This window comes from Saccopteryx leptura, chromosome 1 (assembly GCF_036850995.1).
Source record: "Saccopteryx leptura isolate mSacLep1 chromosome 1, mSacLep1_pri_phased_curated, whole genome shotgun sequence".
NCBI classification, from domain to species: Eukaryota; Metazoa; Chordata; class Mammalia; order Chiroptera; family Emballonuridae; genus Saccopteryx; species Saccopteryx leptura.
Genome location: NC_089503.1, coordinates 99635827 through 99663051, shown reverse-complemented (window position 1 = coordinate 99663051; position 27225 = coordinate 99635827). Strand labels below are relative to the sequence as shown.

General features: G+C 51.5%; 1 protein-coding gene across 3 annotated transcripts in view; it reads right to left on the bottom strand.

Moving 5' to 3' along the window:
• DSCAML1 (DS cell adhesion molecule like 1) overlaps positions 1–10582 on the bottom strand; it is a 380712-nt gene extending 370130 nt beyond the window's left edge. For 2 of the 3 annotated variants that reach the window (XM_066372542.1, XM_066372552.1), the window contains exon 1: positions 10374–10501. In XM_066372542.1, the coding sequence (XP_066228639.1) occupies positions 10374–10419 (46 nt within the window). In that variant the 5' untranslated portion in view covers positions 10420–10501. Of the gene's footprint in view, positions 1–10373 lie in introns of all 3 variants that reach the window. The other variant, XM_066372545.1, reaches the window with a different exon arrangement.
• Between the last annotated feature and the right edge of the window lie 16643 nt (positions 10583–27225).

The window sequence follows — 27225 nt, the reverse complement described above, 5'->3', positions numbered from 1 at the left end:
AAGAGCCTGAAAGAGGTATCCATGCCTGGACAGAGCAAGTGAGGATGGGAGGACACGGTGGGTTGTCAGGGAAGCAGGGTGGCAGGAGAAGTGGGCGGGGCTCCCCTACAGGGCTGTGAGCTCCCTGTCCTGGTCACCACTCTATCCTTGGCCTAGCAAAGCATTGGGCACATAGCACAATGGTTAACCACTCAGATTCTGGTGCCAGGCTTCCAGGTTTGAATCCCTGCTCTGCCTCTTATAGGCAGTGTAACCTCAGGAAAGATTACCCTACCTCTGTGTGCCTTAGTTTCCCCACCTATAAAATGGGGTGCCAGTATCTACATCCAGGGTCGTTAGGTTTGGTGAGTTAATACATATGACAGTTTCTGGTGTAAGTAAGTGTCTGACACCACCTAAGTATAGTGCTTACAAAAATCAGGGGATATTTCCAAATGAATATATAGTGATAAAATATCCCCTAATTTTTGTGAGCAGTATATATTTTTTGCTTTTATAAGTATTATCATTATAGCAGGCAGCGGTAAGTATTTGTAAAATGTATATCCCACAACAAATATTCACCTCTTATCTACAATAATATAACAGCTTAAGACAGTAGTAGTTCTCCAACACTACGATGTGTAAGAATCACCCGGAGAGATTGTTTAAAATGCAGATTCATCAGAAAACAGATTCACCAAGTCTGTCATAGGGTCAGTAAGCTATTTCTGACTCAGTGGTCCTCTGCTTATATGCAGAGCCACGCTCTTTATCGTTTTTTTTTTTTGTTTGTTTGTTTGTTTGTTTGTTTGTTTGTTTTTATTGGAGAGAGAAGACAGAGAGGAGGGAGAGAGAGAGAGAGAACAGGGGGAAGAGCAGGAAGCATGCAGAGCCACGCTCTTTAGAAAAAAAAATAGATTTGCCATCCTGGACTTCACTATCACTTTCCCAACAAGCCACAGTTCTCATGGGCCTGGCTGAGAGGACCTCAAAACCGCATTCACTTAATTTGGTGATCAAGTTAACAAAATAATAGCAGTGTAATCAACAACAAAGCATTGCAACAGCTACATCCAGGCCTCACACAGAGCTTGTTACGTGGACGTGGCCAGGTGAGGTTTCCCAGGTTAATTAGCTAGGATGATTACTCCACTGCAGTCCCACACAACGGCTCCTCACACCAGATACAGGGGTGGGCAAAACTAGGTTTACAGCCGTGAGTACGCAACAGAGTTCGTTTCTTGTGTCACATATTAGTTACTGAAGTATTTTCCATATGAATATCTGAAAACCTACTTTTTCCCACCCTTGTACATTCTTTGTCTTCACTTTAATTGTTCTCATTCCACAGTTGGAAGAACCGGGTCCAGAGAGACTCAGCCAGTGGGGCCTTGGCTCAACCACGATGTCCCTATGAAACCCAGACCAACGAGACAGGGTGGCTGCATCATCTGGAAACCCCCTATTGTGTGTTCACATTGGAGACAGCCTGAGTGCAGACCCTGGGGAAGAGGCAGGCGAGCCGCCCATCCCAGACCGCATCAGAGCCCTCATAGGCAATCGGAGTTGGCATCTTCCCTGGACAAGATGGAGCAGCACGGACTGAGTCCCATGCCTTCTGTCCACGGCTTCCCCCAAACCTGGCACACCTGCTTTACCACTATCTTCACCATGACTATGCCTACCATTTCTTTTTAGCATTTATTTTGTGCCAGGCACTGTGAGAAGCCCTTTACATGTGTTATAGTGCATTTAATTCTTACAACAACCCTTGTAATGGAGTTACTGCACAAGACCACATGTTGCAGATAAGAAAACAGGATTTTATAGAGATCAAGTAGTTCCCTAGGACTTCACAGCTCATGGCGGCAGACCTGCACTTCAAACCCAAGCTCCCCTTACCACAGGCTGCGTCTCTCAATGGGCACTCTACGTGCTAGACTTGGACCATCTATAGGGTGTGAACATACCATGAGGAGGTTCTCTGAGAAAGGACAGCAATAGGGGTATGAAAATTCTGATTTATTTGAGACTGCCCCAGACATCAAACATTGCATCCCTAGTACATCCCTGCCACCCCCACCAGCTAAATGCTGGCAGCTCCTGACTCTAGTCATTGAGATACCAAAATACCACCCCACTCCCTAATTTCCAAATGCCCCTAGGCAGGCAGAACTACCCCAATGAGAAGCACTGCTTCAGTGTCCAAGTGCTCCACCTCTGTCCATAAAAAATATGTTTTTTTTCTTTTTTTTTAAAGATTCTTAGCACAAATAGTTCCTGTAACCAGCAACCAGAAACCTACAAGACCCAGTAAAGATTCATCATCTTTCAACCTAAAAGGCCCCTCACCATTGGCTCCATGAGAAATTATGAGCAACAGCTGACAGCCAAACAGACTAATCTTCCAGCCCCTCTAGACAGAGCCTGTCAAAGGAAGGCCCCTGATGGCCAGAAAGGTCTTTCAAGGGAGTTGGCTCAGACAGCACAGTTGTCCCGAGAGATTCCTAGATTTAGATTGCTAATGCTTGAGGGATTTAAAAGATTATTTTGTCCAATCTCCTCCATTTACAGATGAAGAGAGTGAAGCCCAGGGAGGTGGAGTGAGTCATCCTGGTACACAGCTAGCCAGGGTCCTGGCTGGGGCTAGACCCTTGTCTTCACTGCTTTCAGTTCTGGCCACTCCACTTTCAGAACCAGCAACTCAGGAACGGAGAAGCCACATGGAGAAATGAAATGACATCTCTAAGGGAGCATCAGAGGGCCAGGGACAATGGGTGCCCAGAGGAGAGGCCTCAGACGGGTAGCACATCTGTTCACAAGTGGTCAAATGGTTAACAAGGGGAAGAGGGTTTCACCTGGAGCCATGTGGTCAAAACAGCAGAACCAGGGCCAGTGAGCAGAAGGCACAAGACCAAGACAGGGCTTGGCTGTTTCTAAGGATAACTCTGAACTAGTCATAGCTACATGGCCAGGAGTGAGCTGCCTTGAAAGGAAGAAGTAATTACTGTGACTGGAGTCAGAGGGAGGACCACTGCTGGTGGGAAAGCTGCAAGGGGACTCAGACATCTGATTAGGGGATGGACTCTATGTCCTTAAAGGTACCTTCTAACCTGGAAGACTTTTACCAGTGGCAGTCACCACAAAGCAAGTCCTCTATCTCTCATAACCCCAAAGTAGGTCCTCCATCCTCCCAGAGACCACATGGCTCTGGATGGCTACCCCAGAAGCAGTGTGTCCATGTCCCTGACCCAGCAGGGTCCTCAGGACCCGGATTCCAGTAATTACTCTCACCTCAAATGAGATCACACAAGGTAGGACCCAGAGCTTACTGGTCTCTCCATGAGACTGTGGGTTCTTAGCCCGGAGAACCACCCTTGGGGAAGGGCTCCAGAGGACGATGGAGAAACTTGCATCTGAGGGCCCAGTGAGGGAGTCTCTCCCACTCCCACCGGGCACTGGGGTCTCAGGGGAATCTGCCGGGTCTCCTCCAAGAAGACTGTTGCCAGCCTGGATGTGCCTCATCAGCTGTTCCCATCCTGTTGAAAAGCAAAGGCTAAGAAAATTCTCTGTGTGTAGGGAGCCCATAAAGGGGGAGACAGCCACACACAGCTGTGAGACCTTCGTTCTTCCTGTATGATGAAATGACAGTAATTATACCTCATATTTCAGCAGAGCATTTATAGGGCTAAGACTATTTTTATGTGGTTTTTACATGTGTGTGTTTATATGTTGCCCATGTGACAAACATGATATACCATGTATGCCCTTCCTCCTTCTTGCACATATGCAACCACAGCTGCTTTGTGGGACAGTCAGGACAGGGTGATTTTTGCCCATTTTAAAGATTAGGAAATAGAGGCACATGAACTCTTAGATAATGTGCCTAAATTAGACAGGCTAAATTTTGTTTTCTAAGTCCGTGGACAATGCTCTTTCTAATTTACACACACACATAAACACACACACACAGTTTAATGGATATGCAACTAGCATTTGAATAACTCTATTCTAAATGAAGATGATGACCTTGGAAACTGTCAGTGCAAGCATCATGTAGAGCAAGGGCACAGGGAGGTGGGGTCGGGTGGCTGAATAGATGAGGGAGTAGCAGCTGGGTGGCCAGGGTGGTACTCAAGGCTAATACTGTTCATGCTAAACCAGCACTGGACAAACATCTGTTAACCAGGGCCCACAGGCTGTTGCTGTGCCCACAGTCTGCCCCACACTCACAGAACCCATAGGCCACAACCTGCCATGGGCAACACTTGACCTCTGTGTCATATGCTGCTTCTCTGTTGCTGACTGGGTCATGTAAAGTGAGTGGTCCAGGGATACCCAAGGTCATGACTTGTCAAGGGTGTTCTCTACATACAAAACTACCTAAAAAACAGTGAGACTCATCCCAGCAGGATGAGACACAGAAAGCCATCCAGCTACAAGGGATGGGGCTCACCCTGTGTGGCCCATTTACATAGGCTTTATGGCATTATATCCAGAGAGTTCTTACTTGGTCCTATCATGGTAGAGATTTAACAACCAATCCTAGCTTTCCTTTGGCAGGTAAGAGACTGCCTCACCCTCAGACCTAAGTCTGGAACCAAACTCTGCCCTCACCTTTTGCACTGTTACCACTAGCCGTGACAGGGAAAGGAGTGTTCCGGGCTCCCCAGGGACACCCAGGTGCCTGCAGAGCCTCAGCCATCTTGCTGGGATGATAAGTCCTGCAGGCTACCCAGCAAATGACTGAAAGAGGCAGTGGTGTCCCCTGCCCTGGTCACCGTTCAGTCTTTCTTACTGTTACAAAGTCTAAGCCAGTTGACTTGGCCAAACTGCAGCTAATTAATACAATTCCTCAAGACAAGACCTGATGATCTATTTGGAGGGGGTGGGAGGGGGGGGAAAGGTGGGAGTAGTGCAAAAAAAAAATCTAATGTTTATTGAGCATCAACTCTGCTCTGGCTATTTTACCTGCATTATCTCCTCTAATTCCATTTCATGGCTGGAGAAAGTGAGGCTGAGAGAGACCCAGAATTGCATGTGTATTAGTGCAGAGCCAGGATGTGAATGAAGGGTTTGCCTTGACTCCAAATCTCCACCACACCAGCGAGTCACAATCTTTTCCCCTTTGCAACTCCAATACAGAAAATGTACTAGTTGAAAGAATTGGTGGGAGGGAGCTTGAGCTTTGCTTGCTGGCCCTCCCTCCAGCTTTCTACCTCCAGCCACTCCCTTAATCTCCACCCCACATCCTTGCAAACCTCTGTGGGCTCCCGGATCATTATATGTACAGAAAAACACTCTGAGACCCTGGCTGTTTGGCTCAGTGGTAGAGCATCAGCTTGGCATGTGGATGTCCTGGATTCAATTCCTAGTCAGGGCACATACGAGAAGTGACCATCTGCTTCTCCACCCCTTCTCCTCTCCCTTCTCTCTCTCTCTCTTTCTCTTCTCCTCCCACAGCCATGGCTCAATTTGTTCTAGTGCATTGGCCCTGGGCACTGAGGATGGCTCTGTGAAGCCTCTGCGTCAAGCACTAAAAGTAGCTCAGTTGAGAGATGGTCAGAACATCGGCCCCAGACAGGGTTGCCAGGTGGATCCCAGTTGGAGCACATGTGTAGTCTGTCTGTCTCCCCTCCTTTCACTTGGAATAGAAGGGAAAAAATAAAAAATAAAAGAAAAACACTCTGGGAGGCCTTGGAGCTGTACCTCCCCTGGCAGGGTCTGCTCAGGGCCTCAGAAACGCAGACAAAACCGTTCCTGAGGCCACATCCCCACAGCAGGCATCCCAGCTGGCTCCCTGAGAAGGAGCACTCCAGTTGCCCTTAAGTGTTTGTTCCTCAAGCACTACTCCCAGCTCTTTACACACTCTTCCCTCTGTGACCACAGTGCCTACTGTCCCACTACCCCCGCTGAAATGCTACACATGACTGGGGCGACTTCAACAGTGGTAAACTAAGAAGGCTGATGCTCTCCCCTGATCTCTCAGTGGCCACAACCCTCTCCCAAGCTGGACCTTGATAAAGCAGGCAGGAAAAGAACGTTTTGCCTTGCTTCATACCCCCTTTCCATCAGCGGTTGCTTCTCTACCTACTGACCACAGCCCTGAGCACGTAGCTTCTGCCCTTCTGGGGTGCACACACCAGATAGTTCACATCAGCCCTGTTCCCACAGCTGATGTGCCCCTCTGTTCACTCTCTTCTTCCTACGGCACGAAAGGGACAAACCACACCCCGATCTGATCTGATCTAGGTGTGTCTGTCCATTGCTACCCACCCCGCCCCGACAGCGAGCCCAGCTGTCTTGCCAGATGAAGAACTCAGTGCTGAGTCTCTGTGGGCCTAATACTCAGAGGCAAGAAAGATGTGCTACCAAGAATACTAGTCCTTCTCCCCACTCCTGCCTCACCCCCATTCATTGCAAGGAAAAAGCCACTGCCTGCCTGGCTGCTACTGAGGCTGACCTGAGATCAAGAGGCTACTCACTCACTGGGGGCTAGTCTCTTGGCCTAGCTAGGTGAGCATGCAAACCTGAATGTAAATTATATGCAAATCCAGGGCCTGCCTTTGGGTTCCCGGCATCCTGCCATCTCTGCTGCCTGTAGTGCACCCCATTCAGATGCTTCAGTGCCGGCTAGATTATACCATGCTAGGGGCTGAGAACACACTTCAGAAGCTGGGGGCTCTTCCTCTTGACTGCTTCAAATGTACTCAAGAAACATCCCCTCCAAGATCCTGTGGGAGGGAAGAATCTCCCAGCCTGGCAGCTGTAACCCCAGAAAAATAAAGCTCTCTAAATATCCACCCTCCTTTCAACTCATCCACAAATAAAATCATTCTTCACCAGGCCCAGCAGTGAACCAAGCAAGTCACCAGGATGGAATTCCTGAAGACATGGAAAAGGTAAGGGTGTTTGAGGTTTGTACCCCTTTGTCACAGGCCAACAGCCCATGAGATGCTCTGGGCAGACCCCCACCCTGTGTCTAAGAGCTTGTGTCTCTAGCAGAACATCGCTGGCCACACACGCGTTCGCTTGTCCACCTCCTCCCCATCCGTCAGGCTAAGAAAAATCAGCCTCTCCCGCCTCTCCTGGGATCTGTTCAACTTCAGTGCCGCCTTTGGGTCAACTGCTTACTTGCTTTTTGTTTCTAATTGAGCTCCCCATTCTGCTGCAGAAATATATTAAAGGCAGCTGGCTTTGATGCCCAGAAATATGAAGCATCTGAAAGGTTTGTTGAGCATCATGGCAGTTCCCATTCTCCCCCATACAATTCTAGCACCCAGAGCCCCTCTGCCCGGCGGCCCCACCCCAGGGCTCCCTGGCCCTTCACCTGCTTCCCCTAAGTTGTTTTTGCCACTTCAATATTCTAAAGCACATTCCCTCCCCACTGCTCCCCTTTTAATTAGACACTGAACAGAGTGTTAGAGATTTTCTTAATGGTTTGACGAAGGCTTTTAATTTGGTCTTCTCAAGAGAGAAGAACCATGAGTCTCCATTTGAGAGGTTGGGGTGGGAAATGAAAAAAAAAATCAATGCAACCCATTATTTTGGCTTTTAGAAAACAGGAATTTTACTGCCGGGGAAGCTTGTTCTTTTACACAGTAAAAATGCAAATGCAGGCGGCACAGATGCTGGCACGCTGGATGTAACAACGGAGAGAGCCTCACTGGGGTTCATCTGGCTGCCCAAACCTGGATTTGTTTTGGCAATAATAAGGCATTTATTGGAGACTTGATAACTGGTTATTATTAAAACACCTTCCCAGTTCAGTTCTGGGGAATCAGTTTGAGCTCTCAGTCTTTATCAAAAAATAAATAAACAACAACAACAACAAAAAACACCCAAAAATGATATTTTAAGAGAAATGGAAATAACTGAAGCTTAAAACACATTCAATAACTGCTTAATTCCATCCAGAGGATGAGCCATCTCCTCTTGTTTCCTCCTCCTCTCTCTCTGTCTCCTCCCGCTCCTCACAGATGGACGTACAAATTATTGCAGGAGGATATTGTTTTCTGTAACAGGCTTGAACATTTACATTTTCCTCGGTGCCGCGGGGGTGATTGGCAACAGGAGAGAAAAATACACCCAACCCCATCCTCCCTGCTCTCACCGCATCCTATCTTTCCCCAGACACCTCTGCCACCCCCCACCTCCCACCCCCATGCTACCCCAAGCAGAACAGGCCCCAAGGACCAACCTGGCACCTAAGGCCCAATTAAGGCACGAAGAAAAAGAAAGGCCTCTCTGGCGAGTCGCCTTGGTGCCCACCCGGATGCTAAAGCAGCTGAATGGCAGGAGCTCCAGGCAGGGCTCTGCAGGCCCAAGACCACTCAGGTGCTGCCTTACCTGGAGGTTGGCACCTCCAACCTACCTCCAGCCTACCCACCGTGGCAACTTCCATCTCAAGTTGGAAAGAATTTTGCACCTTGGGCTCTTCTGTTGTCTTCTGGGCCTTTCTCCACCCCCACCTCCATCTGCTCCCTCCCTATCAAATAGCATGAGCTTCATTTATTAATGCCTAGCTTCTGGAGGGGGTTAGGAGAGAGTCCTTCGCTTTCTGCTAAGGGACCTCCACTCCTGGGGACTGGGCTGCTCTGGAGGAGGTCGCTAGAAAGAGGGTGCGGGGCGGTGGGGGGGGGGCAGGTGGAGGTTGAGGACAGAGCTGGGCAAGTGTGTGGCTGCAGCTCTGGCCTGCACTTTCTTACCAGACAAAACGGAAACAGGGTGGCGGGTGGAGAGAGAGAACTAGTGAGCGAGAAAGCCACTGCTCCTCACCTTATGTATTTTTAATATTAATGTAATTAAAGCTTGCAAGCCCAGCCAGCCTGAGGGGGGCAGAGACAGGCAGGAAGGGCCTGGGGAGAGGGAGACTGGGTTGTCTGTGTTGGGGGTGTGGGGGGAACATTCCCGCTAGGCAGCCTTCTTGCTTCCCTAAAGTAGGATGAGAGGGTGTTGTGCAGGGGGCAAAGGGGTAACCAACCTAGTCCAGACTCGATGTATCACCCAGTGGCCCCATTGGGTCAGCGAAACTCAACTACTTCGTCCACGATTTAGAGACCACTCCTCACCCCTCACCAGATCTCTAGGCATACATACACCAGCAGTATCTTGGCCTTAGTCTGGCGTTGACGGGTGGTATCGACAAATAAAATACGGGTTACCCTCCTCCCCCAAAGATAACTGCAGTCAGCTCGGGCGGGCGGGTTGCCCACTCCAGACCCCTGGGGCGTCGGCACCTTTGCTGGATTGCCCTTCCCCCATCTCACAGGGGTTAAGAGTTGCAGCTCCTCCCGGGCCACCACCTGTCCTAGGCAAAGGATGGGGTGGGGGACCGCCCCCAAGGCGCGAAGGAGAAAAGTTAGAAGGCTAAACTGGTGAAGCTGAGCTTGTGCAAGCGTGTGTGCTTCGCCGCGCAAGGGCACGGAGTTCGGCCGCCCGTCTCCCGCCCTCTGAGCGCCCCGGGAGCACGTCTCCTACGTGGCCTGGAAGCCCCACCGCCAGGGACAGCCTGGTCCCGACTTGGTGTCCAAGTACGCCGGTCGGAAATGTCTGACCCCGTCCAACTTCTACTCCCAGCTACTTCAAGGATCAGGTGCGCGGCGCCCCAGCAGCAGGTCTGGACACGCTGGACACCTGGACCCACCCCTAGCAACGCTTTCTCTGAGAAAAGCGACACGCCCCCTCCACCCCAATCCTGACTGAAGACCTGTCCTCACGTTCGGGTGACCAGGCGCCCAGGCCGAGAATCCTGTACCTCGGGGCGCGCTGCTCCAGGTAGCTAAGGCGGAGCCGCGAGGACCGGGCTCTTACGGGGGCAGAGGGTGGGGTGGGGCTGGGGGCAGGCGACCTCTGGGTTTGGAGAACAAACTTGCCCTCCTAGAGACCCCAACTCCAGGGACCCCCAACGCTCCCCGCCCCGCATTCGACCTAAGGCTCGCATAGCGCCTTTTGGGGCGGCGCGGGGTGTCCGGGGCGGCGCAGGGCGCATGGTGGCGGAGGAGTAAGCCGCCGAGTCCGAGGCCAGATCAACGAGGACTCCTGTGTGAACACTCGCCTACGGAGGACCCCTCGACTCGGAGGGCACCCCGGGGTCCCAGCGCCACCCAGCCGCAGGGAGCGGGCAGGGAGCCGGGCGACGAGGGGCTCACGCACCACCACCTCGACACCAAAGCCGCAGGAGCGGGTGCCGGCGGCGCGGGCCAGGGCGGACTCTCACCTGGCCCGCTCCGGCTTTCCGCCCTGTCCCCGCCGCGGCCCACACCGGGCCCAACCCCGGCCCCGGGGTCAGTCCCCCGGACGGTGGGAGCCTGTCGGCACCCCGCCTGGCCGGCAGCCGCGCGCTCCCCGGCCCGCCGCATCCACCGCCCCGCAGCTCGCGCGGGTCTCACCTTTGTGTAAAGAGTCCAGGAGCAGGAGGAAAGTTACCAGCCACATGCCATAAAGAGGCCCTATTCCCCGGGGAGGTGGTCCTGTGCCGGCCGTGTGGCAGCGCTCTCCCCCGCTCGGCGCTCGCACAGCCGCCCGCACTCCGCGCCCGCTCTCTCTGCTCCTTCGCCGAGCGCTCCGCGCGGCTCCTCCCTCCTCGGCTCCCCGGCTCCTGTCATCCGCGGGGCTGGGCTAGGCGGCCGCTCTCCCCGCCCCCTCCCTCGCGACACCCCGGGTGCTGGGAACCGCGCAGCCCCGGGCTGAGTCGGCCCCCAGTCTCACAAGCCCCGGCACAGGGGTGGGCACCTGGACCGCGAGATCCTGACCGGGGTTAGCCGTCTGGGTGGCAAGTGGTCCCTGCCACCCACCGGCTCAGAGCCTTTGGTCACACACAGGGGTATCATACGCGTGCCAAGAGCCCGCCATGCTCATGCCAAGTATGCCCCGTATTTCCTGGCCTCAGTCCCCTGGGGCCAGTGCTTCCTGCCTCTTTCAGACTCAGTTTATCCTCTTAGGTGGGGGAGCATGGATGCTCTCAGTGAAATCCAGACTAAGATCTTCTGATGCAGTCAGAGCTATCTGCGCCTCAGAGCTCAAAGCTGCATTCCCTTCCAGCCCCTCCTTACTCCGCAGGTCGGCCTCCCGGAGAGTCCCAGCTGAGTCCAGCCGCCCCCAGCATTCTGCTGGAATGCCCCTTAGCACGTGGCACACTGGGATTATTCAGATGTTACCTGCAACAAATGGTTCAATGTCTGCTGTAACTTCAGGACCTAGCCTCCCCCAACCCTCAGCTTTCTCACCAAGCAAAAATTGGCTTCTTCCTGATACCATTGGCTTGAAGTTGGTGTGAAATTGAACAGGTCTTGAGTGAAGGTATCTTGTCAATTACAAAGTAAATGTAGAGCACCTGCTGAGTGCCAGACCCTGGGTTAGAAGCCGGGGCAAAGACTGGCTGAATCAGGTCAGCTGTGAGAAGGTTGCTATGGTTGAGAAGCCCATGGTATGTTGTAACTCCAAAATAAGTGCCCAGGTGGGACCCAGAGACAGAATCCACAAGAGCCCTGAGAATGGGGTAAGCCAGGGCTGGACCTCCTCTCCTAACATGCAATGGAGGTCACCTTGATGTGCCCTGGCCACTTGGCTAGGCACATTTTTGACCCAGGTCTCTGAGGTCTGCAGGGAGAGGGGAGCGTGAAGGAGGAAGGAAGGCAGAGAAGGTGCCATTCAGCTCCATTTGACTGGGGAAGAAATTTTATTCCCCCCAAATGTGTTGCCCGAGATCAGATAAGAGAACTAGGACTCTCATTCCCAGATTTTTTCCAAGGTATCCTTAGAGATTTTAACTAAAAATTTGAAAGGGTGCATTTATTCACTTTTTAAAGATATGTTAAAATATACATAACATAAAATTTACCATGTTCACTGTTTTCAAGTGGCATTTAGTACATTCATAATGTTGTTCCACCATCACCACTATCCTTTTCCTAGAACCTTTTCATCATCCAAACAGAAACTGTGCTCATTAAACAGTAACTCCCCATTCTTCCCCCCTCCCACCCTGGGTAACCCTTAATCTACTTCTTTGTCCCTATGAATTTGCCTATTCTAGGCACCTCATAATATAAGTGGAATCATATAACATGTGTCCTTTTTCACTTCGCATAATGTCTTCAACGGTCACCCATGTTGTCGCATATATCAGAATTTCATTCATTTTCTTGGCTGAATAATGTTCCATTGTATGTATAGACAGCATTTTCTTTAATCATTTGTGAATGGACACTTTCACTTTTTGGTTGTTGCGAATTATGCTGTTATGAGCACGAATGTACAAATATCTGCTCCTTTGAGATCCTGCATCCGGTTCTTTTGGGTACCTAGGAGTGACACTGCTGGATCATATGGCAGTTCTGTTTTTAACTTTTTGAGGAACTACCAGGCGCATTTGCTTTTTTTAAGAGCATAAAGGGCTCCCACCTACAATTGCTCCCTGGAATCCTCACACTGTCTTTCAAAGCTTCATCACCCCCTTTTAAGACAAGTGAGAAGATTGAGGCTGAGCTTGTTCAGGGTACCCCTGTTTGTATCACAAGCAAGACTAGAACCCAGGTCTCCTGGTTCAGGACAGAGCTGCTTGCTCCACACTGTGCTGCCTCTGTTTAGTGTGATGCTAAGTCACCACTCCAAAGCAGATGCTTTCTCAGTAGCCAATTTGTCCCCTGTAAACACAGGGACAGAACAGAGATGGGGCAGACGGCAACAGGTGTTTGGGACGATGTAGCCTAACCCTCTGCTTTACGTATAGAGAAACTGCAGGCCAGAGGGAGGAAGCAATGGACCTGCCCTGGGCCGTGCAAGCAGGGACAGAGCCCAGTTGCCTCCAGTCTTCTAGCTGAACTCGCTTTCCTCAAGACCCCCAGCCTCCTGGGCTCATTCTTTCCTTAGGCCCCTTCCCTTCTAATGGAGATGGTTGCTGAGAAGAATCCAGTTATTTAAAACTAAGCCTGTTGACCCAGAGCACCTGATCAGGCCATGCCTAAAATAGATTGCTAAGTCAGACAGGATGAAAGGGGCTGTCTGCTGGGAGGGGACGGGGTGAGCGAGCCTGGAAGTAGCAGCCCAGCTGCTCGGCCCCATGTGCTGGAAGGAGAGAGGAGAACCCTCCCTTCTCCATGCACCTGAAGTGCATCCGACAGCTTCAGTGTCCCTGTTATGCTGGTTACACATGGGGGCCAAGCGTTACCTGAGGGTGAGGTCGTTCATGGTGTCAGGGACTACAGTCTGGCTATCCCCTAAAGAGGAGGTTTGTATGAGGGAACAGGGGCTGGGCAGGTGGAGAGAGAGGACTTGGGGACTCTCGCTAGCACAGGGAGTCTTTATAATGTCATGATCAGGAGAGTGGCTTTGGAGTCAGACGGAGCTGAGATCTTAGCCCACTCTGCCACTTGCCAGCTGAGCATCCCAGAGATTTAATGTGTACCAAGCCCCGGTCCCTCATCCGTAAAGTGGGGACAGCCCCAGCATTTCCTCAAGAGCTGTTGTGAGGATTAAATAAGACAAGCCTGGGGCTGGCATGTTGTAAGCACAGGTGACTATATCACTAATGTCCCTGGCCTCACTCCCATGACCTGACCTGTGGGGGAGGCAGAGAAGGGTCTGTTGAGGGGGTGATGGGGTGACATACTACACTCCATGCTGTGACAATCTAGGCACAAAGTGCAGAAATACAGAAGGAAGTGCCCTCAAGGCTGGAAGAGCATAGGGCAGTGACCAGCAAGGGAAGAACCCACAAACAGTCCTTTTGGTTTTTGTATTTTCCATTTCCTAGGTTTTGTCCCTCCTTAGTATATAAGAAAAATATCTCTGAACATGACTGGTTTATATGTGTTCAAAAGTCCCCTCTTAAGTGGAATTTACCAAGAGAGCTAGCTTGGCAAAGTCAGCAGGAATCCTAGCAAGGGAGACCCCAAGGGAAACGTGAACTTTGGGGTAAGAGTAGGTTTGTTCCACCCATGCCCACCTGGAGCTCTGATGCTCCCACAGCCGACATTGGGAGAGCTAATTTTTGTTTTGATCAAAGGAAAAATTCCTTCACAGACTCAAATTACATGGAAGCCCTCACACACACACACACAAATATATGCACACCAAAGTGAGAACAAATACAGTTGCCAGGCAAACATTCATGTGTTCAGGTAAACATAAACACTTGTTGACAGGCACACCTGCTCTCAAATGCAATTTGAATACAATCCAAAAGTTCTACATTAACACTTATGCATATGTCCTAACATTATTTCTAAAAAGCCTCAAACTTGTGTAATTAATTCATTTCTAGTAGAGATAAACCATCTATTTTAAAACAGTGATTAATTTTAATATTTTGTTGCATTAGCATGTTGGGCAATGATGTAGCTGGGGTGTGTGTGTGTGTGTGTGTGTGTGTGTGTGTGTGTGTGTGTGTGTGTGAGATCAATGCCAGTAGAAATAGCAGTATGAAGGTCCTGGGAGGTAAACCTTCTTCAATTCAGGTTAATCATGGATATTTGGGGGTATTATTTTGTCATGATATATTAGGACTAGAGCCATCATGAAAAAAACAACAGCTGTTTTTATTGTTTAACTCAAACAACAGCTTATATAGTTTGGATACCTTCCTTCAAAAACAAAGACACGTGATTATTTTAACAAAGCCTTCCTATGTGCTCTGAAATTCTTGAACAACTTTATATAAACGTAGTTTTCATAAAAGAAATCAATACTGAACCAGGTCAATGTTAAAAACTTAGCATGTGGGGTTGTAGAGCTAATTCAGGATTGACCTTCTTAGTATTTATTCATTGATTGAGGAGATAAAAAACAAATAAGAATTCCCCTGCCTTTTCCACCCAATCTGTAACTTGTTTCAATAGAAAAGATTCTGGACCACAAATCAGAAATTCTGGGTCCAGGCATGCTCACTTCTGTCACTTCAGCTAAATGGTGCTCTTAGGGCGCTTTACTTTTCCAGGCCTTGGTTTCCTCGCTAGTAAAATGAGAGAGTTGAGCTGGAATAATGAGCAAGGTCCTTTCCTAACACTGGAAATGAGGTGAGCACAAACAAATACACACATGTCCTACCCCATGTAGGGTGTGTATGTGTCCTCACAAACCTATGCATGTTCTCTACTGCATTCAAAGAAACAAATACAAATTTTCATGCACAGATACCTAGAAGCAAATAGACACAAACACAAATAGCGTTTGCTTCAAATGCGTGCATATGTATCTAAAATATCTCCATCTTCTAAAGACAGAATGAATCAATGCAAATCATAGTCCATGATGCCTATCTGAAGAGAAATATGTGCCATTAAATTACCTAAGTGCTCCTTAAACCAAAATTCTATACGCTTAGCTTGCCCTATGTCTAGGCATGTTTTGCTGTTTATCCTCTTAACATTTTGGATTATAACACCATGGTTATCACTGGAACACAGGGCTCAGAGTCCTGATGTTCCTCCTCCACCAATGGGGACTCTAGGGGTCCTGTTGCCCTTGTACAGGCCACTGCTCAGGAGGGTTGGTCAGGGACAGAGGAAGCCCCCAGGGAAGCTGGAGTTCCCTCAGTAGCTGTGGCCTCTCTCCTACTGGTCTCTCTCAGCTCACAACTCTGAAACTGGCTGAGAAGCCAACCTAGAGAGCGTCCATGAAGTTTGAATAATGTGGAGCTGAAGCTCACTGTCAAAGTCCTCCCTGGGGGCGGGGGCAAGTGGGGGAATTGAACTAAGAAAGCAAAGAAGTTCCGTGAGTGGCCGCTCTCTGCCAGCTTCCCAGATGGTACAGCTGTTCTTCTGCCCCACAAGACACTCGCCAAGGTGTTCATCAAATTGTGGTGAAGCACCTTCTATCTGGAAAGCGTCCTGTAGCTTCTCAATTTTTCCTCAAGTGCCCGGTTCCCCCTCTTCACCTGAGTGAGCCTTCCCACGCAGCAGGGCCAGTGAGGCAACCAACGGCTTTCCCAGGCCAGCCCTGACCGGCTGTCCTCTGTGTACTCCTGCCCCAGACGTCACCTTGGCCTGTGGCTCTCGTCCCCCTGTCCAGTACTGTGGCTGTTCACACATGCATCTGATTGCACTCCTAATTCGTTTACCATGAACCTGCAGAGCTATGCCTGGCCACTCTTGCACAAGGGGCACTCAATACAGTAAATGTTGATTTGACAACTAGACGAGCTCATTCTTACAGGGTTGCAGATACCTGATTACAACTTCATGGGGCTTGCTCCCGGAGGTGAGCTCTTTAACTGGAATCAAAGCTTTAAGCATTGCAGCTCTCACATTAGAGTTTCCGACTTGGAAGGGTGAGCACTTGGCAGGAGAGAGGAGCCTGCAGGAGTAGCTGGCTCTGAAGCCAGCGTCTTGGCGGACACCTGCTCAGCCCGCGCTGCCATCGTCTCCATCGTCATCATCACCGCATTGGGTGATGGCATCCAAAGGCATCACATTTTCTTTTATTTCTGATCCTCACCAAAAATAGACGCTTTGGGGCAGAATGTGTTTTGCTTGTTACACAAGTGAAGAAACTAAGGTTCAAAGAGGTTTGTGACATGTCAGAGGCAGACCTACTACAGAGCTAATGTAGCTTAAGCATCAGGGGCCTGGAGGGCCCAGGTGTATGTTCACATGCTCGGATAACTTGGTAGAATGTCACAGCTTAACTGCAACCCACTGCGGGTGTTTCTCTGTCCCGTTCATGGGTCTGGTGCATTTGGGGATCTGACTCAGGATCCCCTAGGCCTAGAGTGAGTGACAGCTCCATTCCACCTGAGGGTAGGAGGGGCATTACGTGGTCCAGAGGGACCACTCTGTACCATCCTGGCTTGGGCACGGCTGTGCAGGAATGCCGCCACCCACAGGACCAGCTCCATGGCTCTGTTACACGTCACAGGGCCATAAGTTGTACTGCAATATGATCACAGCTGGAAGGACCCACAGCAGAGGTGTGTGCAATGGAGGAAAAGCCAGGTTCAAAATGCAAGAAGCTAGTCTGTGTCAAGTTGTGAGCAGAAGTAATGTAAAAAAATTATAGAAGTATGTCAGCAGTTAGTTAACACAAATATTAGGTTATTTGCCCAAAATTTGTGATGTTTTTGGTATTTGTTTTTCTTTTTTTCAAGATTTATTTTTCTTATGGTTTATTTTTCTCAAGCTATTTTTTCTTATGGTTCTAGATAATCATGTTTATACCTAATTTAACATTCATAATTTTGTACTGTTTTGCTTAAAGAGGTCCTCCTAAATCAGGAGTTGGAAAACTTTTTGGCTGAGAGAGCCATGAATGCCACATATTTCAAAATGTAATTTCGTGAGAACCACACAACGACCCATGTACTTTACGCATTATCCAATAAAAATTTGGTGTTGTCCCGGAGGACAGCTGTGATTGGCTCCAGCCACCCACAACCATGAACATGAGCGGTAGGAAATGACTGGATTGTAATACATGAGAATGTTTTATATTTTTAATGTTATTATATTTTTTATTAAAGATTTGTCTGTGAGCCAGATGCAGCCATCAGAAGAGCCACATCTGGCTCGCGAGCCATAGGTTCCCGACCCCTGTCCTAAATGGTCTAAGCTTCAGGTCCGACAAAAGCTGAATCCGTTCCTTGAACTTCCTCAGGTCACAGTGGTGGCTGAGCTTGGTCCAGAACCAGGTTTTCTGGATTTGGGCCCAAGGCTCTTCCCCCACAGAGATGTAAGTCAGTGTGTAATGTATACGTTTGTACAGTGCTATGCACACAGAAGGTACTTAAAAACCCACAGTTCCCTAAAGAGAGTCCTGCACAACGAAGGGGAGGTCAAGGCCCAGGCCTATGGTAGCAGCCTCGACATGGATGTTGAAAGTCCTCTTCCTAGGAAATCTGGACATTTCACCTGGACCTGACCTGTCAGTCCACAGAGCGGAGGATCTCAGGGATGGAAGACAGGTTAGTGTTGCACTGATCCCCTCCACCCTCTCTCTGTGGGACAACGCCCCTCCTGTCACTGTGATGGGGGCCAGCAGCATGGAGAACGGAGACACCCCTCAAAGCCCAGGAGTCATGGAAGACACTTGAAGCTCCTCTAACCACTCTGAGCAGAGGAAGTCCCCCAGCCGGAAGTCAAAGTCACAGAAGCAGGGTGAGGTAGAGGTGGGCGGGATGCCGGCTGGGGCGGTGAAGGTGAATAGGAGGCTGTGGGGAGGGCGGGATTATCAGCCCAACTCGGCCGATGGACCAGTGGCACCTGAATGCTCACCTTACTCAGCCCACCTTGGGCTCTGTCTACACCACCCCCAGGGGCTCTGTCTACACCACCTCCAGGGGCTCTGTCTACACCACCCCCAGGGGCTCAGTCTACACCACCCCCAGGGGCTCAGTCTACACCACCCCCAGGGGCTCGGTCTACACCACCCCCAGGGGCTCAGTCTACACCACCCCAGGGGCTCTGTCTACACCACCCCCAGGGGCTCGGTCTACACCACCCCCAGGGGCTCGGTCTACACCACCTCCAGGGGCTCGGTCTACACCACCCCCAGGGGCTCTGTCTACACCACCTCCAGGGGCTCTGTCTACACCACCCCCAGGGGCTCGGTCTACACCACCCCCAGGGGCTCGGTCTACACCACCCCTATGGGCTCGGTCTACACCACCCCCAGGGGCTCTGTCTACACCACCAGACATGTGCTAACACAACCTCTGGTTAAATGCTCCCATAGACAAGGAGCTACCCACCCACCCAGAAGTTCGGTCTCAGTTTACATCTGTGAACAGGCACATGCTCCTCTCTGTATTGAACCCGATCTGCGCCAGCCCCGTAGAGCTCAGAGGATGTACCCAATCTCAGCCAGGTGACAGCTCTTCCAATATTTGTAAACAGGCCCCACAAACCTTGCATGTGCCAGGCTAAATATCCTAGTTCCGTCAACTCCTTTTCTGACGTGACTTCCTGCCCCGTCACTCTGCTGGTTTCCCTCTCTGCGTGTACTCAACCTCAACAGTAGCTCGCAGAGAAACAGATGGGCCCAACATTCCAGACGAGGGCCGAGCAGCTCCAAGGACAGGAACTAGCATCCTCTTAATAAGTATTTGGCCTCTTACTATTGCTCAAGCCTTTATTGGCTTTAGGGCTAACATGACAGGAAAGTGGGCCTCTGTCCCATGACCGACTGCTGGGCTGGCCTCCTGAGCCTTGCAATCCCAAGGTGGATTATTGGGGAAGGGGCGTTTTTAGGCACATCACTTGTTGAAGGCCGGGAATATGATGCCTGGGTCACATGGTGCATTTAACACACACCAGGGACTACAGTACAACCTCTGTGAAGTCCTAGCTTGGCCACAGACCTCAGCTGGGAATGCAGGTGTGAGGAGCAAGATGGCCCAATGTTAGTCCATAATGGCACCGAAAGCTTAGCATCTTTACCAAATGTGGCTTTTTAAAAAAACAAACTCAGCTGAAAATGCAGAAAGATCTAACACTGAATTTCCCAAGTGTTTCAGGAGAAGGAAATAGGTGATAGGCCAAAACTAATTTATGGTCATATAGGTTTGAGAAACACTGGAATAACAAAGGTGAATAGGTTTCTTTCACTGCGGGACTTCTCAGAGCCTTTAAAATGCTAACGGACCTCTCAAATCTCCAAGTGGCAGATACAGGGGACTATTCAAGGATCCGTGTCTTACTTCTCCTGGTCTAAAAACTCATCCTTCCACTGGCCACTGCCCCCACTCAACCAGAGAAAGCACATGTCAGTTTTTTTTCATTCTCTCAGCAAGTTTGTGCCCAGCTCCTGTGGAAGGTTCAACCAGCGTTTCCAGAAACTACCACACAGTCCCTGCTAAAGGGGGCCTGTGCTCAGTGGAGAAAGATGTGCGAAGAACGAGGAAGGTCCCTATGCTGAACCAAGAGGTCAGGGCGGGAAGGGACCTGGAGAGAATCTACCACAAGTGCCTTGTGTCACAAAGGAGGAAACAGTGGCCGGACAAAGGGCATCAGGCCACTGGACCTGAGGGTCAGTGGCAGGGCTTAGCCCCAGGGCTCCTGACCCCTAGGCTTGCCCGCCATCTACTGTGGCACTCCTGGCCCAGGTTGACTTGGCCTCTGCCTCTGGACTACCGGCTGGGTCTGCCCTGCTCATCACTCCGCCCTCGGCAGCCAGGAAGGCGCCAGGCCCATTACAGGTGCTCTACGAGCATCTATTGAATGAAGCTACAAGGGTGGGTAGGGTTAGATGGCTTTTATGATCTCACCAATGGCTGAGATTCTGTGAGTCTGTGAAGAGAGCTGCTTGAACTCAGAGAGAGGTATGGTCAGAAAAAGCCAAGGCAGGCTGTGAGCGGGCTTGCAGACGCTGCATGCAGGGCAGGAGAAAGCATGCTCTGGGCATCGGGAGGAGGCTTCCTGCAGGATTCCAGGAAAGCCTGGCTCTGTGGCATGTCTACTCACTTGAGATAGCTACATGTCCGGTCACAGGCTGCTCAGGGCTATGTCTTCCAAGACTCATTGCTTAGAACGGTGTTTTTCAACTGCCCATCTGCGGACTGGTGCTGTTAACACTTTCACACACTGACACAAAATTTCTGGTCTGCGAACCAGAGGTTGAAAACCACTGGGTTAGAACCTTGCAGCTGAACTGAATTGCCCAACTGTTTGTCTGTCAGGCAAAGTAGCTTTGGGGGAGGGGGGGGATGGAGACAAACTATAATAGAGCCATGAACTTCTAATAATAGTGATTATAACTGCTCACTTGCAAGGGGCCCAGAACTGTGCTAAGTACTTTAGAAGCAGAATCTCAGTCACCCCTCGAAACAATCCTAGAAGACTAGTATTATTATTGCCACTTTACAGATAATGAAACTGGGTCACAGAAAAATTAAATAACTCGTCTGACTCACCTGGCTAGTAAACATCAGAGGCTCAAACTTTGAACTGAGCAGTCTGACCTCACAGTCTTCATTCTTTTTCTTGTCATGGATGGTGGGGGGAGTGTTTCTGCTATCACCTTTTTGGAAAGTTTTTAATATGGAAAATTTCATACATATAAAAAGTAGAGAAAATAGTACAAAGAATTACTGTGCACCCTTCTCCTACCTACAACAGTTGCTGACTTGTGCCAATCTCATTTCATCTCTATTCCCACATTCCCCCCACTTCCCACCACCAGGGATTTTTTCTAAAGCAAAGCTCGTGCATTCTACAATTTCATCTGTAGACCTTTTAGTGTGCATCTCTAAAATCTAAGGCTGACATCTCATTCTCAGTCACTTGCTTGAGGCTGGGCTGACTGAGAAGCAGCTCGGGCCAGGTACACTCCCCCCACCAGGTACACTCCCCCTAGTAGGTACACTCCCCCCACCAGGTACACTCCCCCCACCAGGTACACTCCCCCCACCAGGTACACTCCCCCTAGTAGGTACACTCCCCCCACCAGGTACACTCCCCCCACCAGGTACACTCCCCCTAGTAGGTACACTCCCCCCACCAGGTACACTCCCCCTAGTAGGTACACTCCCCCCACCAGGTACACTCCCCCCACCAGGTACACTCCCCCCACCAGGTACACTCCCCCTAGCAGGTACACTCCCCCCACCAGGTACACTCCCCCTAGTAGGTACACTCCCCCCACCAGGTACACTCCCCCCACCAGGTACACTCCCCCTAGCAGGTACACTCCCCCTAGTAGGTACACTCCCCCCACCAGGTACACTCCCCCCACCAGGTACACTCCCCCTAGCAGGTACACTCCCCCTAGTAGGTACACTCCCCCCACCAGGTACACTCCCCCCACGTGCACTGGACTTCCAGCTGGCCACCTCCCGACACAGCTAACCTGTGCCCTGGGGCATAGAGGCAGTCAGCTTGCTGCCGGGTTCTCACCTCACAGCCTGGGCACAGGGCCTCCCAAAGCATGCTCAGTGTACCGTGCTGCAGCTGTAGCCCCTGCTGTCAGTCTAGCTCCTCTGGTGATGGGGAAAACTAGAGCTGGCAGTCTTCCACCCGGTGGGGTTATTGCCGCAAGGATAACAGGTCTTTCTCCACCAACCCAGACCCAGACCCTAACCCTGGCCATGCCTGTAACCTCAGTTCCCAGTTCAACATGATTTAGGATGCTCTCCTCTGCCTAAGAGGGAACGACTCCCTGCTCTAACAGCGAGAGGTGTGGAGAAGAGGAGCAGAAGCACCTGGAGTCAGAGACTCATTGTTCCTCTCCCGAACTGGAAGGGTAATGTCTCAGTTCCTTCATCTGTAAGATGGGAGCATAACACCTACTTCTCAGTGAGGCTGTGAATGTCCAAGGAGATGGGCAAGTTTTCTCTTGTGGAGTTGTTTGGTTGAAAGAGGATGCAGTACCTGCCATGGCCAGCAGGTGTCACCCAAAGACTGGCACTGGAAAACTTGGGTTGGGGATGGGGTAAAGGTGGAAACTGCTTTGAGAGAATTATCTTACATATTGGATACAGTTGGACCTGGGGGAAGTGAAAGTTCAGCAACCCTCAGGATTTCTCCTTAGAAATGTCAGCCTTGGGTTTGGCTCCATCCAGAGTTAGAAAATTAAGCTGTGCTGCTTCCAAAGCATGCTCACAAGAAGACCCCACAATGAGACAGGCATCCATATCCCCATTTTAGAAATAAGGAAATGGAGGCTACAAGAAACAAGTGATTTGCTAAAGGTTACGCAGCCACTAAATGACAAATAGACTTGAATCTTCTGCTTCCACTTTCTGGGTGCTCTGCTGAGCCACAGCCTCAGAGGCCAGACCTTTGAGAGGAGACCTGAGACCGGCTGTCCTTGCCCCTCTGGAAAAGTATACAAAGTGCGGGTGCTCCTGAACCCCTGGCATGTGATATGCTGTGCTCTGAGAGGGTCTCGCATCTCTGGGGCTCAGACTCCGCTGCTCAGACTCCGCCGGGCAGCGAGCGGCTGAACTAGATCAGAGTCTCCCAACCCCAACTGTGCAACCCATGCGTGCAGGCAGAGAGAGACGCAGACACCGGGGAAAGGGAAGGTTCCAGGCTACAGAATCAGGAATCTCTATTTCCCAGGTAGTTTGCAGGTAAGCAGCTCAGCATGGGCCTTAGGATTGGCATTTGGGAAACACTAGACTGGAAGATCTACGAGTTTGTGCTTTATAGTTACACAAACAGTTTTCACTTAAGCTTATCAAAACACCTACCTAACAGAGTGCCTGGTACGTACTTGATACTCAAATATTCAATGGATATTTTGCCAAATGGATGACTTAGAAAGCATGCAATCACCCAGCCCAGTGAAAAACTCTATTGATATTGCTTCGTTCCTCCATTAAAAACCCACTTGGTATTTTTGGAGCACGTTATGGCTTACATATCTTGTATACACCCAATCTCATTCAATCTTCTTAATTCCCATTTTGGACAAGGAAACAGAGGTTCAGAGATACTAAGGGACTTGCCCGGAGCTGCCCAGCCAGTCAGTGGCAGAGCTGAGCTTCAAATCCAGGTCTGTCCCCTACTCTCCCAGCACCTACCTCCTCATGGCACTATTCCTGAGGCATGTTATTTTTACCACACAATTTAAGAGGAAAAATATCAGATCTAGAAGGAAATGAGTCTTTCCAAACTGTCGGAGATCGCCTCCAATTCTGAGAGAGGTGACAAAAGGAGTTTGTGCAGAGACCACAGGATGACGGGCAATCCTGCCTTGTTTGGGGAAGGAGCTCATTGTGGAGCCCCAGGATGGATGGACAGGCCCCACTCAGGTGGCCCAGAACAGCAGCACCTATACTTCCTAGAGTGGCAGTTTGGGAAGTACAGGAGCCCGCCTCCCCCCTCCCTCCCTGCTCTACCTGGCCCCAAGGATGTGGCCCTGTTCCCTGGAGGGACATCTCGCTGCCTTCCCACTGCTGGTGGCCTCCACGGTCCCTCTGTCCCCCGGTGTCTGCACAGGGAACCTGGCTCTGGGCCTCCCCTGGTGCTGCAGGGGGGGATGGGCTGGGTGCTGCTGGCCCAGGTTCTCCACCACAGCAGCCCCACCCTTCAGGACATCATTCAGGGAGGGACGAGAGGCGGAGGGCCCTGAGTCTGATCTTGGACTGGCCAGGTCCCAGGAGGAGACGGGCGCAGCCCCAGGACCCAGCCCAGACACTCCAGCACCATTTGAGCCATGACACAGACTTGCCACCCCACACTCACTACCTGCCCCAGTGGGGTCGATGTCAGCCCCTAAAAACTGTCAGAAGAGACAAACAACGTCCTCTGATCTCAGCCGAGGGGCCCACAGTCCGGAGAGAGGCGAGGCAGGGGGTTACGTGGGTCTTCAGATGCCGGGGTTGCCTCTTGCACCTTCTGCTCAGTCCTTCCCTGCTTCCTGGTCTGCTCGACTCCTCCCGAGTCCCAAACATCACTCGTAACACGCTCAGGTGTGTGTGCGCACCATAATACACACTCACACACATTCATACATGTACGTACTCTCCCACACAGAATGCACACAAAGCAGAATCCTATAATTAAGGTACTTTTTCACAAACGCTCCTTGGTCCCAGCACAGTAGCCATAAGCGACCTTCCAATGGACTCCAGGGAGCTGGGGAGCCCACAGCTGACCTGGCACATGGCCCAGGGGGTGGGACACCTCCAAGTCCGCATCAGGGCTCAAATGTCTGAGCCGGGCTCTGTGAGCCACCTCCTCCTGGGCCCTGGCCCCTCTGAGGGCAGACTCAGGGGCCCTCTGTCCCTCGGCCCTGCCTGAACAGGGTCCTGAGAAGAATGCACTCGACAGAACCTGCAAAAATTAAAGCATTAGGGAAAAGGCGGGGCCCCTGGTGGGGTTCTGAGAGAGCGTGTGGCAAGTGCTGGCACGGGAAGAGCCTTAGGGACAGTCACTGCAGCAGCCCCTGGTCACCAAGGGCTAGAGCAGAACAAGAAACCTCAATGGGTTAGAAACTCTTTTTCCATTTGGGGGAACTGAGGCTTAGAGGGGATTTGCCCACAGTCCCATAGTCCATAATTGGCCAACCAGGGCTCAAATCCGGGCCTGCTGGTTACATGCTTACGATGTTAACTGTGATGCCAAGGAAGTATTGCTGGCTGTCACTGGACTAACCCCCAAACCCTCACCCAAGTGAGCACACACCCCACAACTCCAGCCACCTCCCTGGAATGTAGCACCCAACAGCCCTCTTTGCCCCTTGGGGAGCAGGAGGCAGTGAGGCCTGATGTGGGGAATCACTTGTGACCCATCCATTCCTTTGGTCACCCACTCACGTGCTCATTCAGCACACATTTACTTAGCAGGTGCTATGTCCCAGGAATGGGCTCGAACTGGGGGTTGGGAAGACACTATCAGACACAACCCCTGCCCCCGTGTCACTGGCAGGCTGTGGATAGCAAGACAGGACGGGATGGTCAGAATCAGGGCGATGGGAGGTGGCTCGCCCCTACCCCCCGCCCTGGGTCTGAAATGGCCCAGGGGTTGCCAAGTCCCAGCCAGGCCCCGCTCTGGTCCGGCACCTAAGGGCTGAGGCCGTTCCCTGGTGGTTTTATTAACGGCATGGGGAGCATAGGGTCCACGGACAGGAGACTGGAAACGTCACTGACCTCAGAGCAGAGGATACTGCGCGGGCTGGGTTTGGCATAACTGTTACTGGTTGGTAGGCCTTTCAGAAAACAAAGACCATGAGGGAATGCACCATGCTCCTGGCTCTGGGCCAAACCGACCTCGTCTTGGCTTTGGAAGTGTGTCTTTTTGTCCTGCCATCATCACTTGCCACGCGTCTCTGCTTTAACTACCAGGAGGAAGCCGGTGTGGGTTTATGGTGTGTGCGCGCGTAGGCACATGGGCACACCAGCCTTCCCTGAGCCCAGCTTCCACGGGGGCTGGAGGGGAGAAGGGGACCAACCCCCCCCCCCCAATCACCCCTTCCTGAGGCCCTTGACTTTGAAGCCAATGCCTGGAATTTTTGTCTTGCATTTTCTTTTCCTAAAGCCAAGTCCAGAGAGAGACCACAGATTCCTCAAGGTCACACAGAAGGCTGAGGGCAAAACTGGCCCTGAGGCCGGATTTCTACCTTCTCTGGCACTGGCTGTGCTGAGCTGCAGGTACCTTTCTGAGGCCACGGATCGCTGCCCCAACCGGGAACTTCCCGCTTTCCTATCCTTCCCCCTGCCCCGCTCCCCTGGGGAATTCCTCTTGGTGACAACAAGGAAGCCCTTTGGGGGAAGTGACACTGAGAGTTTCTTAAAAGGGGAACTAAGTTTAGAGATCTAAAGTGGAGGGCACCCCGGAATGCCTGCAAGCATCAGGGCGGGGCGGGACAATGCGGTCACCAGGTCAGAGCGGGCAGCCCAACAAGCCCCAGGTGAGCTGCCAGTCTCAGGCTAGGGTGCTGCCACCCAACACAGCTTGTGCCAGGGCCTTTCCGGATGAGACTTGTCCACGTGGGGGAACCCCTCACCCTGTCTCCTGTCGCCACCCCCCTAACCACTCTGATGCCTGTCAGGCTGAAGCCCAGGACACCAAGGTTCCCAGTTCCAAGTAGGATTTCTTCTCAAGCCCTTTTCACTCAACAGCAAAAAGCATAAGTGACCCCCGGTCTGGGAGACGCCTACTGCCACCAGAGCCTGGGGGAGCAGACAGACACAGCACAGTGTCACTGTGCCCCCACCTGGCCTTCCCAAGGCCCTTGAGAGAGGCTGCGGTGGCCCTGGGTCCGTCTTCCCAGCCAGGGACTCACCCACGGGACAGGGCTGGTGGCCATGGCATTGGCCTCTGATGTCCCCCACCCCAGAGGCCCTGTTGGACCACACACAGTTCAGAGCTCAGCCGCCTGGTGCCATAGATCAGCAGGGGGTGATCTATCTCCCCACAGCCCACAGCCCTGGAGTGAGGTGGGGCAGAAGGAGGGCCGGAGGGGAGACTCACACCCCCTCTGCCTGGCCCCGTTTCAGCACCGCCCTCCACCTCCACCTGCCACCCCCCTCTGCCCAGGGAGCCCGCTCTCTTTCACAGCTATAGAACCAGTGTCTTTCAGAGTGCCTCCACCTTGCTCAGCTGGGGAGAGGCTGAGCTGGCTTGGGGGTCTCCCCCAAGGTCCCAAAGTTTAGAAACATCGGAGGCCTGTGCCAAGGGCACCGTCCCCCTGGAAAGGAGATCAATACCTGTAAGGAGCCAGAGATCACCAGTCCAAGCCTCTGATTCCTCTGACAGGGAAAACCAGGGACATGGAAAAGAGGGCCCTGCCCTGCCCTCCCCGCCACCCCCACTCCAGGCTCTGCTTCTGCCCTCACCACCCCCCATATGTGTGACTCCCCAT